The sequence below is a fragment of the Bos javanicus genome, chromosome 8 (genome assembly GCF_032452875.1).
Source record: "Bos javanicus breed banteng chromosome 8, ARS-OSU_banteng_1.0, whole genome shotgun sequence".
Lineage (NCBI taxonomy): Eukaryota > Metazoa > Chordata > Mammalia > Artiodactyla > Bovidae > Bos > Bos javanicus.
In genome coordinates this window covers 100,828,415-100,842,033 of record NC_083875.1, presented here as the reverse complement: position 1 = coordinate 100,842,033, position 13,619 = coordinate 100,828,415, and the positions used below count along the sequence as shown (strand labels likewise).

Genomic DNA, 13,619 nt, shown 5'->3' with positions numbered 1-13,619 from the left:
AATTGGCACAGCCACTTGTGTAAAGCAGGATGGTGGTTCCTCAAATAATTAAGCAGAGAATTAATATGTGTGTTAGTCACTCAGTTGTGTTTGACTCTTTGTGACCCCATGGACTGTAGCCCACCAGGCTCCTCTGTCCATGGAATGAATATATGATCCAGAAATTTCACTTCTGGGTATATATATGCCCAAAATAATTGAAAGCAGTAACTCAAATAGATGGGGCTTCCCAGGTGGCACTAGTGGTAAAGAATGTAGGAGATGTAAAAGATGAGGGTTCAATCCCTGGGTCAGGAAGATCCCCTGGAGGAGGAAATAACAACCCCCTCTAGTATTCTTGCCTGGAGAACACCATGGACAGAGGAACCTGGCAGACTGCAGTTCTTTTCGGGTCACACAGAGCTGGACACGACTGAAGTGACTCAGCATGCGTGCACTCAAATAGATATTTGTACACTGATGCTCAGGTGGCGCTAGTGGTAAAGAATCTGCCTGCCAATGCAGGAGACGTAAGAGACGCAGGTTGGTCCCTGGGGCGGGAAGATCCCCTGGAGGAGGGCATGGCAACCCACTCCAGTGTCCATGACTCAAGAATCCCATGAACAGAGGAGCCTGGCAGGCTACAGTCCATAGGGTTACAAAGAGTCAGACATGACTGAAGTGACTTAGCATACACGCAGAGGGTGAAAACTCCATGAAATAAGAGCAAACTGGCACACGGGCCATAGAAAATGCATCCATAGTGGCTGGATCAATTTACATTCTCACCAACAGTGCAAGAGGGTTCCCTTTTCTCCACATCCTCTCCAGCATTTATTGTTTGATTTTTTTTTTGACAATGGCTGTTCTGACTCGTGTGAGGTGGTACATCATTGTAGGGGAAAAAAATGCATTCTGTTTCTAAATGAAACTTATCTTTTCAGTAAACTCAGAGGCTGAGGGTCCCATTTAACCCATATCTCTTCTATGAGTGTAAATTTTTTCATGAGGTCCAGTTCAAGTATCATCTGCTCCCAATCTCCCTGACTTGCTAGACAGAACCAAATACCCTTTTCTTTACCCTTGGGTCATCCTATTCATGTCACTCTCATAGCAGTTGCCACACATATGCTCTTAGAATGATTTGTTTATGTTTCTGTCCCATGCTAAGTTATAAAAACCTTGACCTTTGGGTCAAGAACCATGTCTCAGACCTCTCTCTATCCGGAGGGCTAGCACATTGACTAATGTATTGTTTAAATAAACCAAACTCTATTTCTGAGACCTTTATAAAAGGCATAAATTTTCTTTAAAGATTAAGAAGAAAATGGCTGAAAGAAGAGGGCAGAATTTTTAGGTGAGATGTCATCTTTTATATTTTATATCTAGGCATTGAGGCCCACCCTCTCCTCCAACTTTGCACTAAAATAACCATTAAAATATACAGAATGCAGTACAAAGAAATAAATAATGAAAAGTATTAATAGTTAAGAGACATAAAGATGGACAAAAATTAATAAACTTCTAATAGAAGTCCAGAAAAATAAAATAGAAGAAATAGCATAGAAGTAATACGTAAAGGGGTAAATTGCTGAGTATTTTTCAAACTTGAAAAATAAAGCAGAATATTCAGGTTGAAAGTTTCCACCAAGCATCAAGCCAGATAAAGAAAAATTAATTCATTCTTAGATACACTATATTAAAACTGTAGAAAATTAAAATATTAAACCTTACTAGAAAGAAAAGATCAATTACTTTAAGAAGAATGCCAATTAGGCTCACTTGGTATTATTTGGCAACAACTGATACCAAAAGGCATTGGAGTAATAGTTTTAAAAGGTTGAAAAAAAATAATAACTGCTAGCCTGGAATTCTATAGCCAGCTTAGATAATCATTTTTAAAATGAAGACAAAATAAACATGCAGACAAATGTTTACCACTGAGACCTTCTCTGAAACAGTTATCAAAAGTATATAATCTCTGTAAGAAATAACTTGTACCCAAAAGAAAGGGGCCAGGCACAAGAAACTATAGTAAGCATTTGTTGTTGTTCAATCATTAAGTTATGTCTGACTCTTTTGCGACCCTGTAATCTGTAATCTGCCATGCTCCTCTGTCCATGGGATTTTCCAGGCAAGAATACTGGAGCAGGTTGCCATTTCCTTCTTCAGGGGTCTTCCTGACCCAGGGATCGAACCTGCATCTCCTGGATTGGCAGGAGGATTATTTACAACTGAGCCACTATTGTAAGCATGCTGCTGCTGCTGCGGCTAAGTCACTTCAGTCATGTCCGACTGCAACCCCATAGACGGCAGCCCACCAGGCTCCCCAGTCCCTGGGATTCTCCAGGCAAGAACACTGGAGTGGGTTGCCATTTCCTTCTCCAATGCATAAAAGTGAAAAGTGAAAGTGAAGTTGCTCAGTCGTGTCCGACTCTTAGCGACCCCATGGACTGCAGCCCACCAGGCTCCTCCATCCATGGGATTTTCCAGGCAAGAGTACTGGAGTGGGGAGCCATTGCCTTCTCCACATAGTAAGCATAGATGATGGTAAAATATAACTGCAGTTTTAGATATTGTGGAATATACAGTTTTAAAGCTCAATAATTTTTATGTTTAAAAAAAGTGGAACTAGAATTCTAGATAAACAATTATAAGATGAAAATATAGGGAAGTAGTTCAGCAGATTATTAAAACACTATAAGTTCTTTTCTATAAGCAGGAAGATGACAAATACTGAATACAAACATGGGGAGATAATATAAAGTTAGAGGCATACTGTTAAAATTTCCCTAATTCTTACCACCAAAATAATAGATTAAAAATCAAAATTTCCAAAGCAGCAGGAGAACAAAAGGAACTAAAACTGTATCAATTTAAAAAAAAAATAAAGAAGCAGAAAAGGATAAACGAGCCGAGAACAGGTATGGTTAACAGAAGATACAAATTAATTTGTAATAAACATGCCCAAATACATCCAAAATCACAGTAAACACCCATGGTATGAACTGATCTGGAGAAAGACAGATACATGATTAAAAAACACAAAAGACATATCTAATTATTTTAAAACAAATGTTGCAATAAAGAGAATGGAAAATATATACAAAGTAAACACTACTCAAAGTGATAAAGCAATAGAGTAATAGTACTAATATAAGATGAACTTCAATATAAAGTGATACGTAAGCATTTGAAGAGTGAAGAAAGACTTTCTTAATGATAAAAGAAACAATCCATCAACAAGATAACAATCATGACATTTAATTATTTAAAAATATAGATTCAGGACTTCTGGTAGTCCAGTGGTTAAAGAATCTGCCTTGCAATGCAGGGGATGCAGGTTCAATCCCTGGTCCAGGAACTAAGATCCCACATGCTGCTGGGCAACTGAAGCCCATGCACACCACAATTGCACTGAGCCTGCAACACCACAGCTAGAGAGTCCATGGGCTGCAAGGAAAACATCTCAAGTGCCACAGCTAAGACCCAACACAGCCAAATTAAATAAGTAAATAAGTAATTTAATAAATATAGACTCAAACAACTCAAACTTAAATTAGTATTACCAGGAGATATTATAATGAAGTAATAGGCTCCAATGGAGAAGGCAAAGGCACCTCACTCCAGTACTCTTGCCTGGAAAATCCCATGGATGGAGGAGCCTGGTAGGCTGCAGTCCATGGAGTCGCTAAGAGTCGGACATGACTGATCGACTTCACTTTCACTTTTCACTTTCATGCATTGGAGAAGGAAATGGCAACCCACTCCAGTGTTCTTGCCTGGAGAATCCCAGGGACAGGGGAGCCTAGTGGGCTGCCGTCTATGGGGTCGCACAGAGTCAGACACGACTGAAGTGACTTAGCAGCAATAGGCTCCAAAATTTTTAAAGAAAATTATACACGCATACACACATAGGAGAGAATGGAAAAATTGATAAATTCCAAGATGTTATTATCATTTATCTCCTAGTTGTGAGCATTATGTATAATTGTTTATCATTGTCTTGCTATATCTTATAGCAAAATATTATAAGACATATTATATAATATTAAAATATATAAAATTAATATATATTATTGGGCTTCCCTGGTGGCTCAATAATAAAAACCCAACTGCCAGTACAGGAGATGCAGGCTCAAATCCCTGGGTCGGGAAGATACCCTGGAGAAGGAAATGGCAACACACTCCAGTACTGGATATTCTCTTGCCTGGGAAATTCCATAAACAGAGGAGGCTGGCAGGCCAAAGTCCTCGGGGGTCACAAAGAGTTGTACGTGACTGAGCATGGACATGAATATGTATTATCTTCATAATAAAAATTATAGGACATAATCAGAATGCCACAGAAATGTTAATTTTCAAATCCATTGGAAGCAAATTTGAAATTGATAAAAGTTTTAGAAAGTCAACCTCTTGGAAAAGGTAGATTTTTCTAAACAACTGATGAGCAAAATAAGTGATCAATTGCATAGTCACATACGTAGTGATTAAAAACATCATATGATAATAAGGTTGTAGGTAATGATGGGCCTGAAGGATAATGGATAATATTGAATGCTTCCGTTGTTTAAAAAGAAAGACAGACTACTGAGGAATTGCATCCCTGGTGGCTCAGTGGTAAAGAACCCGCCTGCCAGTACAGGAGATGTGGGTTTGATCCCTAGGTGAGGAAGATCCCCTGGAGAAGGAAATGGCAACCCACTCCAGGATTCTTGCCTGGGAAATCCCACAGACAGAAGAGCCTGGCAGATTACCATCTATGGGGTTGCAAAAGAGTCAGATGTGACTTAGTGACTAAATAACAACAACAAAACTGAGGAATTAGACAGTGAGAAGCTCTAGCCCAGGGATTGAATCCAAATCCCTGCTCCATCATTTCCCATCTCCACTGAGACACTTAACTAGTTGCCTTGGCCTCTTTAGCTGTAGACAGAGATAACAATAAAACCATTGCATAAGCTTGACATCAAGAGCCTCTTGATGAAAGTGAGAGTCAAAAAGTTGGCTTAAAACTCAACATTCAGAAAACTAAGATCATGGCATCCAGCCCCATCACTTCATGGCAAAATAGGTGGGGAAACAATGGAAACAGTGACAGACTTTATTTTCTTGGGCTCCAAAATCACTGCAGATGGTGACTGCAGCTGTGAAATTAAAAGACGCTTGCTCCTTGGAAGAAAAACTATGACAAACCTAAACAGCATGTTAAAAAGCAGAGACATTACTTTTCCAACAAAGGTTCGTCTAGTCAAGGCTATGGTTTTTCCAGCAGTCATGTATGGATGTGAGAGTTGGACTATATAGAAAGCTGAGCACTGAAGAACTGATGCTTTTGAAGTGTGGTGTTGGAGAAGACTCTTGAGGGTCCCTTGGACTGCAAGGAGATCAAACCAATCAATCCTTTAGGAAATCAACCCTGAATATTCATTGGAAGGACTGATGCTGAAGCTGAAACTCCAATACTTTGGCCACCTGATTTCAAAGGACTCATTTGAAAAGACCCTGATGCTGGGAAAGATTGGAGGTTGGAGGAGAAGGGATCGACAGAGGATAAGATGGTTGGATGGCATCACTGACTCAATAGACATGAATTTGAGCAAGCTCTAGGAGTTGATGATGGACAGGGAAGCCTAGTGTGCTGCAGTCCATGGGGTCGCAAAGAGTCGGACATGACTGAGCAACTGAACTGACTAAAACTTGATATGATGATTACATACAATAAATAAATGTACATAATGCATTTAACATTGTTCTTGGCTCATAGGGAGTAGTCTATGTTATTTTATTCCATAATTTAGAGACCAAAACCTCAACTCTTGAGTTATTCTCCTGGTTTCTGTGGCTCAGCAGGTAGAGAATCCACCTACAATGCAGGAGACACAAGAGATGCAGGTTTGATCCCTCCATCAGGAATATCCCCTGGCGGAGGAAACGCTAACCCACTCCAGTACTCTTGCCTGAAAAATCCCATGGACAGAGAAGTCTGATGGGCTACAGTCCAAAAGGTGGCAAAGAGTCAGACATAACTGAGCGACTAAGCATCCCCCCCAAAAGATCTCAAAATGGAAAGATATATAGATGAATTTCACTGTACAAAACAGAATAATTGTAGTCCTAACTGTACAAAAGTGGAAAAAGAGACTCACAGCTTTGTCTTCTGTGGTCTGCTGGAACTGGCTTATACTGGCTTGCAAGTGTCAAGTGTTAATTTTTCAGAAATTTAACAAGGCAATTGAATAGAGCCATCATTTAAAACTAAATTATATAAATTTATGTTTAAAATAACTGTTAAACACGAAGAAGTAATACTCAACATTTATCACTTCCTGATTATTTTACTACACTTTTGTATTATCCGTGTTATTGGGGTTATTTACATCTGATATCTGTAGAAATTACATACACAGCTGTGCTACTGTACATCTCCCAACTCAGTCTTTGCTGGTACCTTGAAGTTGGCATTTGCACTTGTGGCATTTGTGATTGAAGCATTTGCACTACAGCAGTCAACAAATGCAACATATCAGGGCCTTTTTTTTTCTCAGAGAGGCACGAACCCAGGAGCATATTCTACATTATCAATATCTTCAAGTCCTACCATTTACAATGTCTGTATAAATAGCATCCTGTTTATATAACAGTTCCTGGTAGGCAGCAGAATTGCATAAACAATCATTATATTAATTTTTTAGGGTATTAATATGTTAATAGTCCTGAAAGTATGGGTGACTTTCTCTCTTAGACTTTTGCATATCTTGTGTTTTCAGTTATCATTCTTAATGCCAAGTATAATTTTTACTAAAACCCCCAAACTTGATTGATTAGTTTCTTCTCATTCAATATGCAGATCCAGAAGTGACAGAGGAAGCAGATATACTATTGATATTATTTTTCCAGGGAGGTGGCAGAAATTCTGTTGAGGTCAGTTAAAATCAAAGAAATAAATCTTGGAATCTCTTGACAAGCTTAAACATAGAGAAATACATGAGTTATCACTGAGAACAGCTTCCCTTAGTTTTCAGTGGCATGATGATTTTATGTGAGGTTTGATTCTGTTTTTAATAAGGTTAACATCTAAAATTGATTAAGAACCTACCATCAGCCACAAATCACACTTTGCATTCATAATCTTATTTATTTATCACAATAAGCATAAAGGCAGATACTATTATTACTCTCATTTGCAATTGAGGAATGAAGCCTATGCAAGGTTCAGTAACTTATCTAAACAAAATAAGAGCAGGAAGTGATAGAACTGAATTTCATGGGTAAGGTTGATTTAAAATTCTTATCTTTTAACTCTAAGCTATACCATGTCTTCAGTGTAGTACTAGTTACTCACAGACAAGGGAAAAAATAAGACTGACATTAATATCAATTTCTATAAGCAAAATATTGTTGGTTAAGCCCACCTTGCCCACACTCCAAAATTATCCAAACAAATCGCTTTTAAATTTTTACTGACACAACCACATAGTTGTATTTAATGATATTTATAGAATCAGCAGACTGTCTCTGCTTTCTTTCTACTGTCCAGCTTTCATCTCAGCCAGGGCCTATTTCAACTGGGACGCTATTTCTCCCCTCTTTCCAAGGACCACATGAACAAGAAATACATAAAAATGAACCCAGTGCTCTTCTGTACCCACGGAGTAGCTGAACTTGAATACTGGCTGCTGGATGAGTTGTAATGTTATCCTTTTATGGACTGTAACACACGGTCGTTGCCATACCAACTTCAGACTGACCATTCGCGGATTGACATAACCAAATAACTGAGTAAACAGTCAGGTGTATTTGCTCCTTTCTGTTCTAGTAAAATTAGGGCTCAGACTTGGAACATATTCGTGCTTTTCTAGCATCATGAATACAGTATTGTTTTTTCAGTATGAGAAAACACATGAGTATTAGAAAATTTTCAAATCCCCCACAGAAAGAGGATATTCAGTATTGCTCATCATTTGTCATATCTTAGAAAAGACACATACTTCTGGTGATGTAATCAAATATGTTATTTTTTTATTATGAAGTCTCTGGAACTTATATAAGGTTCACTGATAATCTCAGTAGTTACTGTGCTGTGTTGAGTCACTTATTAATGGCATATCATTAATTCTTTGTCACAGAACATACTCTTGGTCTTTGCCTTCAGAAATGACAGTGAGGACAGGAAGGTAGGAATTCTGGGTCAGTCTGTTAGAATTTCTGAAATGACCTCTCCTAGGGGCATCCCTTCGGTATTAAGGCATGATTTCATAAGGACTCATCCAAAATGTGCCTGTTCCCCAGGAGGGGTCATTTCACCAGTGGTTAACAGTCCTCAGCATAGTGTATAACATAACACTGGTAGGTGCTTCATCTTAGGAGAAAACTGAGGCTCACAGTGAAGGCCTCTTTTCCTGAAAGACACACAAAGAGGCATTGGGGACTAGAAAAAGGAAGTTGATCTTAACATTGTTTTCAAGGCCTGAAGTATCCTCCTTTCACTTTCTTCATTTTTTGGCTAAGATTGCATGCTTTGTTGCCATATCCTCTCAGCTCCCTTACCCTCTAGTCCTTCAGCTGCACTGACCCTGGAAAGTACCAGTCTTGAACTAATCCAACCAGCTGTCCTCACTGCTCCTATGTTCACAAAGTTATTGTTGAATAAAGTAATACAATGGTGAAGATCAGGACCACTTATGGGGGTGCAGTCCCCACCCCCGGCATGGACATGTGGTCCTTCTACATTCTCTGGTCCACTTCTCTCATCTCTCTGAATGGGATCACTTCCTTTAGGTTCTCTACTCATCCCTCAATAACGTCAATTCCCCCAATAACGTCATGTCCTATTTCACCGAGAAATTGCCTACTTCACCACTGGATTTGTGGTAAAAATCTTGTCATTTCTGCACTTTGTCTGTTCTTTAAAGTCAATAATATTTAAAGCAACTGTTGTTTCTCCAAATATGGGATGAGTTACTCTTTCAGTGTATGTCAATATAAAACATTCATCCAGTATTCGGTGTCCCGGATTTCATGACAGCTGTGCCTGTTCTGACTTAGTCATATGTCAAATCTGTGAATCCTATCCCTGTATACATATGATTTAGAAGAAATTTTTACTAACATATATCTAAAGATAAATCACTTAAGACTCAAGAACTTCTAGGTATGATAGTAATGAGATAATTTTAAGAGTGGAGTTTGGACAGGAGTTCTTTGTGCATAGAAAGATTCAAAGCTGTTTCATGAATTCCCATACTCCTACAGAAAATCCCACTCTACACTTAGTACTCCCTGATAAAGTGTTAAATATTTTTGAAAAATGTGGTTAAGGCGAATGTTCAATGAAAGTTGGCTATTTTCATACATGACTGTTTATAAAATCCTCCTCCTTGTGGTTTGATACTGAGCTCATGATTGAAAGTATCACCAGATAAAATGATTCAGAAAGACAGTGAAATTTCCCTTTGTTTTTGAACATTAGGAATCTCAATTAAACTATTGAGATAATGATAAGCTATTCTACAAAGTTGGTTATTAATTTTATTGGAGAAATCATATGCTGATGATCAGATAAGAATCCACGGAATGCTCTTGCACTATTTTAACTGTGTCATTTACTTTATGATATATTATGCTGCAGATGTCTTGATTCATTCACAATAAGGGACTTAGGAAAAAGGGGTACCACCTAAAAAACCTCTTCCCATTATTGCCTTCTGCCAAGAATAGAGAAAACAACTAGAGATATTTTGTGTAGCATAATTTCATTACTGTTGATAGTACTGAAATAATCACATATTAATGTGTTTTTTGTACCAACATATTCCATGCACTTCAACATGTAAAATGTTAAGGATTGTATTTTCATGATAGTGTTTATTCTCAGAGCTGGTAGGTGTACTTAATAAATGTTTGCTCTTCAGGCCTGGTGTTTTGGCTAAGGCTGATGTTAAACCCATATTAATTTAGTTTTTTCAATAATACTCAAATACTCTGTTTGAGTAGGATAGGCAAAAATATTGCCTTAATTTTTTGAGTTTACAATCTCATTAAAGCAGTAAATAAACTATAAACAAATAAACAAAGTTAGGGTAACAGTCTGGCTATTTTATTTAGAGCTCAGGATTTTGGCTTTGTTACGTTTATGCCACTATATTTTGTGACGTTTTCAAAATAGAAACAGTGTGCTTTACCTATAAAGTTTGGAAACTACAAATTATTTCTTTCTAGATAGAAATTAGGAGGTTGGGTTTGGTTTTTCTCATGCATGGGATTCTAATTTGAATTAGAAAATCAATTGTCGTGTTCCTTGTAAGACTGAATGCCAGTACATTTTAGCATCTAACCATGTCATTTTTATGTAACTTTATGGTTTAGAATAGCACAAATAAATTTACAACAATCCGTAAGTCCAAACATCCAGGTGCTGCCCTTCCGGACATCCGTTGTATGATTAGGAAGTATTAAAATAATCTGAAGCCAATGTTAAGTCTTTCTGGCTATTATTAGCTATTTGAAAAGATATAGATTCTCTTTTATCTGCAGGTACCTTAAAGTATTAGTTGACAAAAGTTTAAATGCATTGAACAATACCCTTTTGTGCAGATAAAATGGAAAAAGAAAGCAATGAAACAACATAAATCTATGAAATCAGACTGTTGGTGAAGAAAGCTCTATCTTCTTAGTATGTGAATTTTAACCTTGTGGTTCCAGAAATTCTAGTGAACCACAAAATCTACACTATGTTTTCCATCTAACATACAATATGACTACCTTCGCTTATCTACACAATACAAACATTCAGTTCTTTGGTAAAGTAATATGAAGGGAAAAGAATTCATCTGAATGTGTCATAAATTAACAGAACTCTTTTTACTCTGCTGTAATGTGTTTAATTCCCTGGTGGCTCAATGGTAAAGAATCTGCCTACCAATGCAAGAGACGGGGGTTCAGTCCCTGGGTTGGGAAGATTCCCTGGAGAAGGAAATGGCAACCCACTCCAGTATTTTTGCCTGGAGAAGCCCATGGACAGAGGAGCCTGACTGGTTCACAAAAGAGTTGGACATGCCTGAGCTACTAAACAACGGTCCATTTAATCAGAATCTTTTTAATGTTATTCCATTTGCTTTCTCATGTCTTTGTAAAAAGACTTCAGTGAAGCGCTCAGTCACTTTGCAAATCACCTATTTTCCTGTCTTTCTTCCTGATTTGAAATACACTAGTCTCAGTTTCATAATACGCTGGCCAGAAACTGTGGACATTCTTGCTACTGCAACAGGTGTTTGTCAGTTTCTTAAGTTGCTTTCCTTTCCCCTGAGGTGGTGTTATTTCCGGTACATTCCAAAGCCTCTGAAAAAAAAACCTTTCCCATTCTCTTGCCAAACCAAATCATGACTCCAGCCTCCTATGGAGAACCCGTTGTTCTTCAGACTTTTATAGGCAACTTGTGTGCGTCTTTCTCTAATTTTTATTTGGGCGGAACTCAAATATTGATTAAGAGTTTTGCAAAGCTGAAACTGAAAATGGAAGTGATTTTTGTTCAGAAGCAAACACTCTGGATGTCTGGGAGTGGGATTGATACATTCCTGGCAAACCTGATGTCAAAAGGTTTTCATCATCCCTTTAGACCACCCTGAAGTTTGACATAAACATAAACAAACTGACCTCAATAACTTGCAGTCTACCTGTTAATGTTTCCCTTACGAGTGAGGACTCTGTATGCACTGAATGGCTAAACTTTTTATTGTAGAGCTTAAGCAGGGGACGGATAGCAGTAGAATGGAGACCATCCATCAATTGCTTATTTATATAGCTTTCTCTCTCTCCATATACTACACCCCCACTTCACCAAGTAAAACCCAAGCCTGCCCTCATGAATCAGTCATGATCGGAACACACGCATGCACTTTAGAACTGTCACAGGCAACAGGAGACAAGAGCGCTGAAACCAACCTTTTGGAAGTTTCTCAGTCCCGCTGAAGGCAACCAAAGTAAGAATATGTACCAGTGGAATGTTGACGAACTCTCTCATGATTAATCCAGGCTCAGGCAGCAGAAAGTTCTTTCTGGACAACGCAAGGAAAATGCCTCCACCGTTTACATTTTAAAGCATAGTTTGTTCCAAAAGGGTCGTCTGCTAATGACTGTTTGTGTCAGCAGCTCCTCTGGCTCTAAGTATAATCAGGAATTCTCAGACTTGGCTGTAATGATAGACACGGCCAGCTGGTGAGTATCCCCTTAGGCCAGTAATGCAAGAGTAGGGCTGGAGGAACAAGGGAAAGAAAATCCCTCTAGAATCCCTTTTAAGACAGAAGCAGAAGGACAATACCAGATGCCTTTTGTAACCATCATTGTATTCCCTGAGGTATAGTTTTCCTGATCTTCTGAGTCAGCTCATCATCTCTCCTGCACTCATCTCAGAACTCTGGATGTATCTGAGCATGATTCCTCCCCAGCTTTCACTCCCCCACCTGCATCCATCCCATAATTAATTCCTACAGATTGTACCAACTTGATATGCCTTGATTTCCTCCCCTCCTTTGATTCTCACTAGTCTCAGCCTACCCCAGCCTCCCTTTCAGACATTCATCTTCTTGGAATGATGGTAACCTCCTATCTGTTCTCTCTGCCTCTGTTTTACTGTCCTCTCGGGCCACCCTGGTGACTAAGACGGTTAAGAGTCCTCCTGCAATGCAGGAGACCCGGGTTTGATCTCTGGGTCAGGAAGATCCCCTGGAGAAGGGAATGGCTACCCACTCCAGTACTCTTGCCTGGAGAATTCCATAGACAGAGGAGCCTGGTGGGCTATCGTCCATAGGGTCATAAAGAGTCGGACACAACTGAGTGACTAGCACTTTCACTAATCTCTTTTTAGATCACCTGTCCTACTCAAAAGTCTTTAGTGGCTCTTCATCACATTAAAAAATTCAAATCTCTCTAATATGACAAAAGAAGGTTTGATGGACCCTGCCTATCTGTTTAACCTCTGTTACAATCTCTGTCTCTTTTAATATGTAGAAACCTACTGATGGTTCACTGAATACAGCTTTCAAGCCTCCATGAATTGTTCCTACTGTTCCCTCCTCTTGGAGTGCTTTCTCCTCCTCTCCACCTGGTTCCCACCTATCTCAACTTGATCACCATCTCCTGGGAGCTATTCCAGACTAAAACTCCCACATCTTCCCAAAGTTGCCTTAGGTCTGCCTCCTCTGGGCTTCTCTGTTCTGTTGCACATTTCTCTATCGTTGCACTTATTGCATGGCTTTAAGAGTTCTTTCTGCTTGTGTTGCTGTCTCCCTTATTCTTTGGTCTCATGAGTCCACTGAGTCAGCAGTCATGAGCTGTCAGTTGCAGCAAATTCTTCCAAAGCATTCTCCTAGGCAAATGGCCTTTTCCCACTGAACAGTATGTCCTAGAGACTTTTACATGGTTAATATATAGCACTATATCATTGCTTCTGTTGGCTATGTAGATTTCTAAATCATGGATGTATAATGGTATATTTAACCACACCTCAGGCTCAGACAGTAAAGAATCTGCCTGCGATGGGGAAGACCTGGGTTCAGTCCCTGGATTGGGAAGATCCCCTGGAGAAGGGAATGGCTACCCACTCCAGTATTCTTGCCTGGAGAATTCCATGGAAATAGGAG

General features: G+C 39.0%; 1 protein-coding gene across 2 annotated transcripts in view; it reads right to left on the bottom strand.

The window, feature by feature from the left end:
* MUSK (muscle associated receptor tyrosine kinase) overlaps window positions 1-12,136 on the bottom strand; it is a 99,222-nt gene extending 87,086 nt beyond the window's left edge. The window contains exon 1 of one of the 2 annotated variants that reach the window (XM_061426472.1): window positions 11,923-12,136. In XM_061426472.1, coding sequence (XP_061282456.1) covers window positions 11,923-12,001 — 79 coding nt within the window. In that variant the 5' untranslated portion in view covers window positions 12,002-12,136. The remainder of the gene's footprint in view (window positions 1-11,922) is intronic. The other variant, XM_061426473.1, reaches the window with a different exon arrangement.
* Window positions 12,137-13,619: the final 1,483 nt, after the last annotated feature.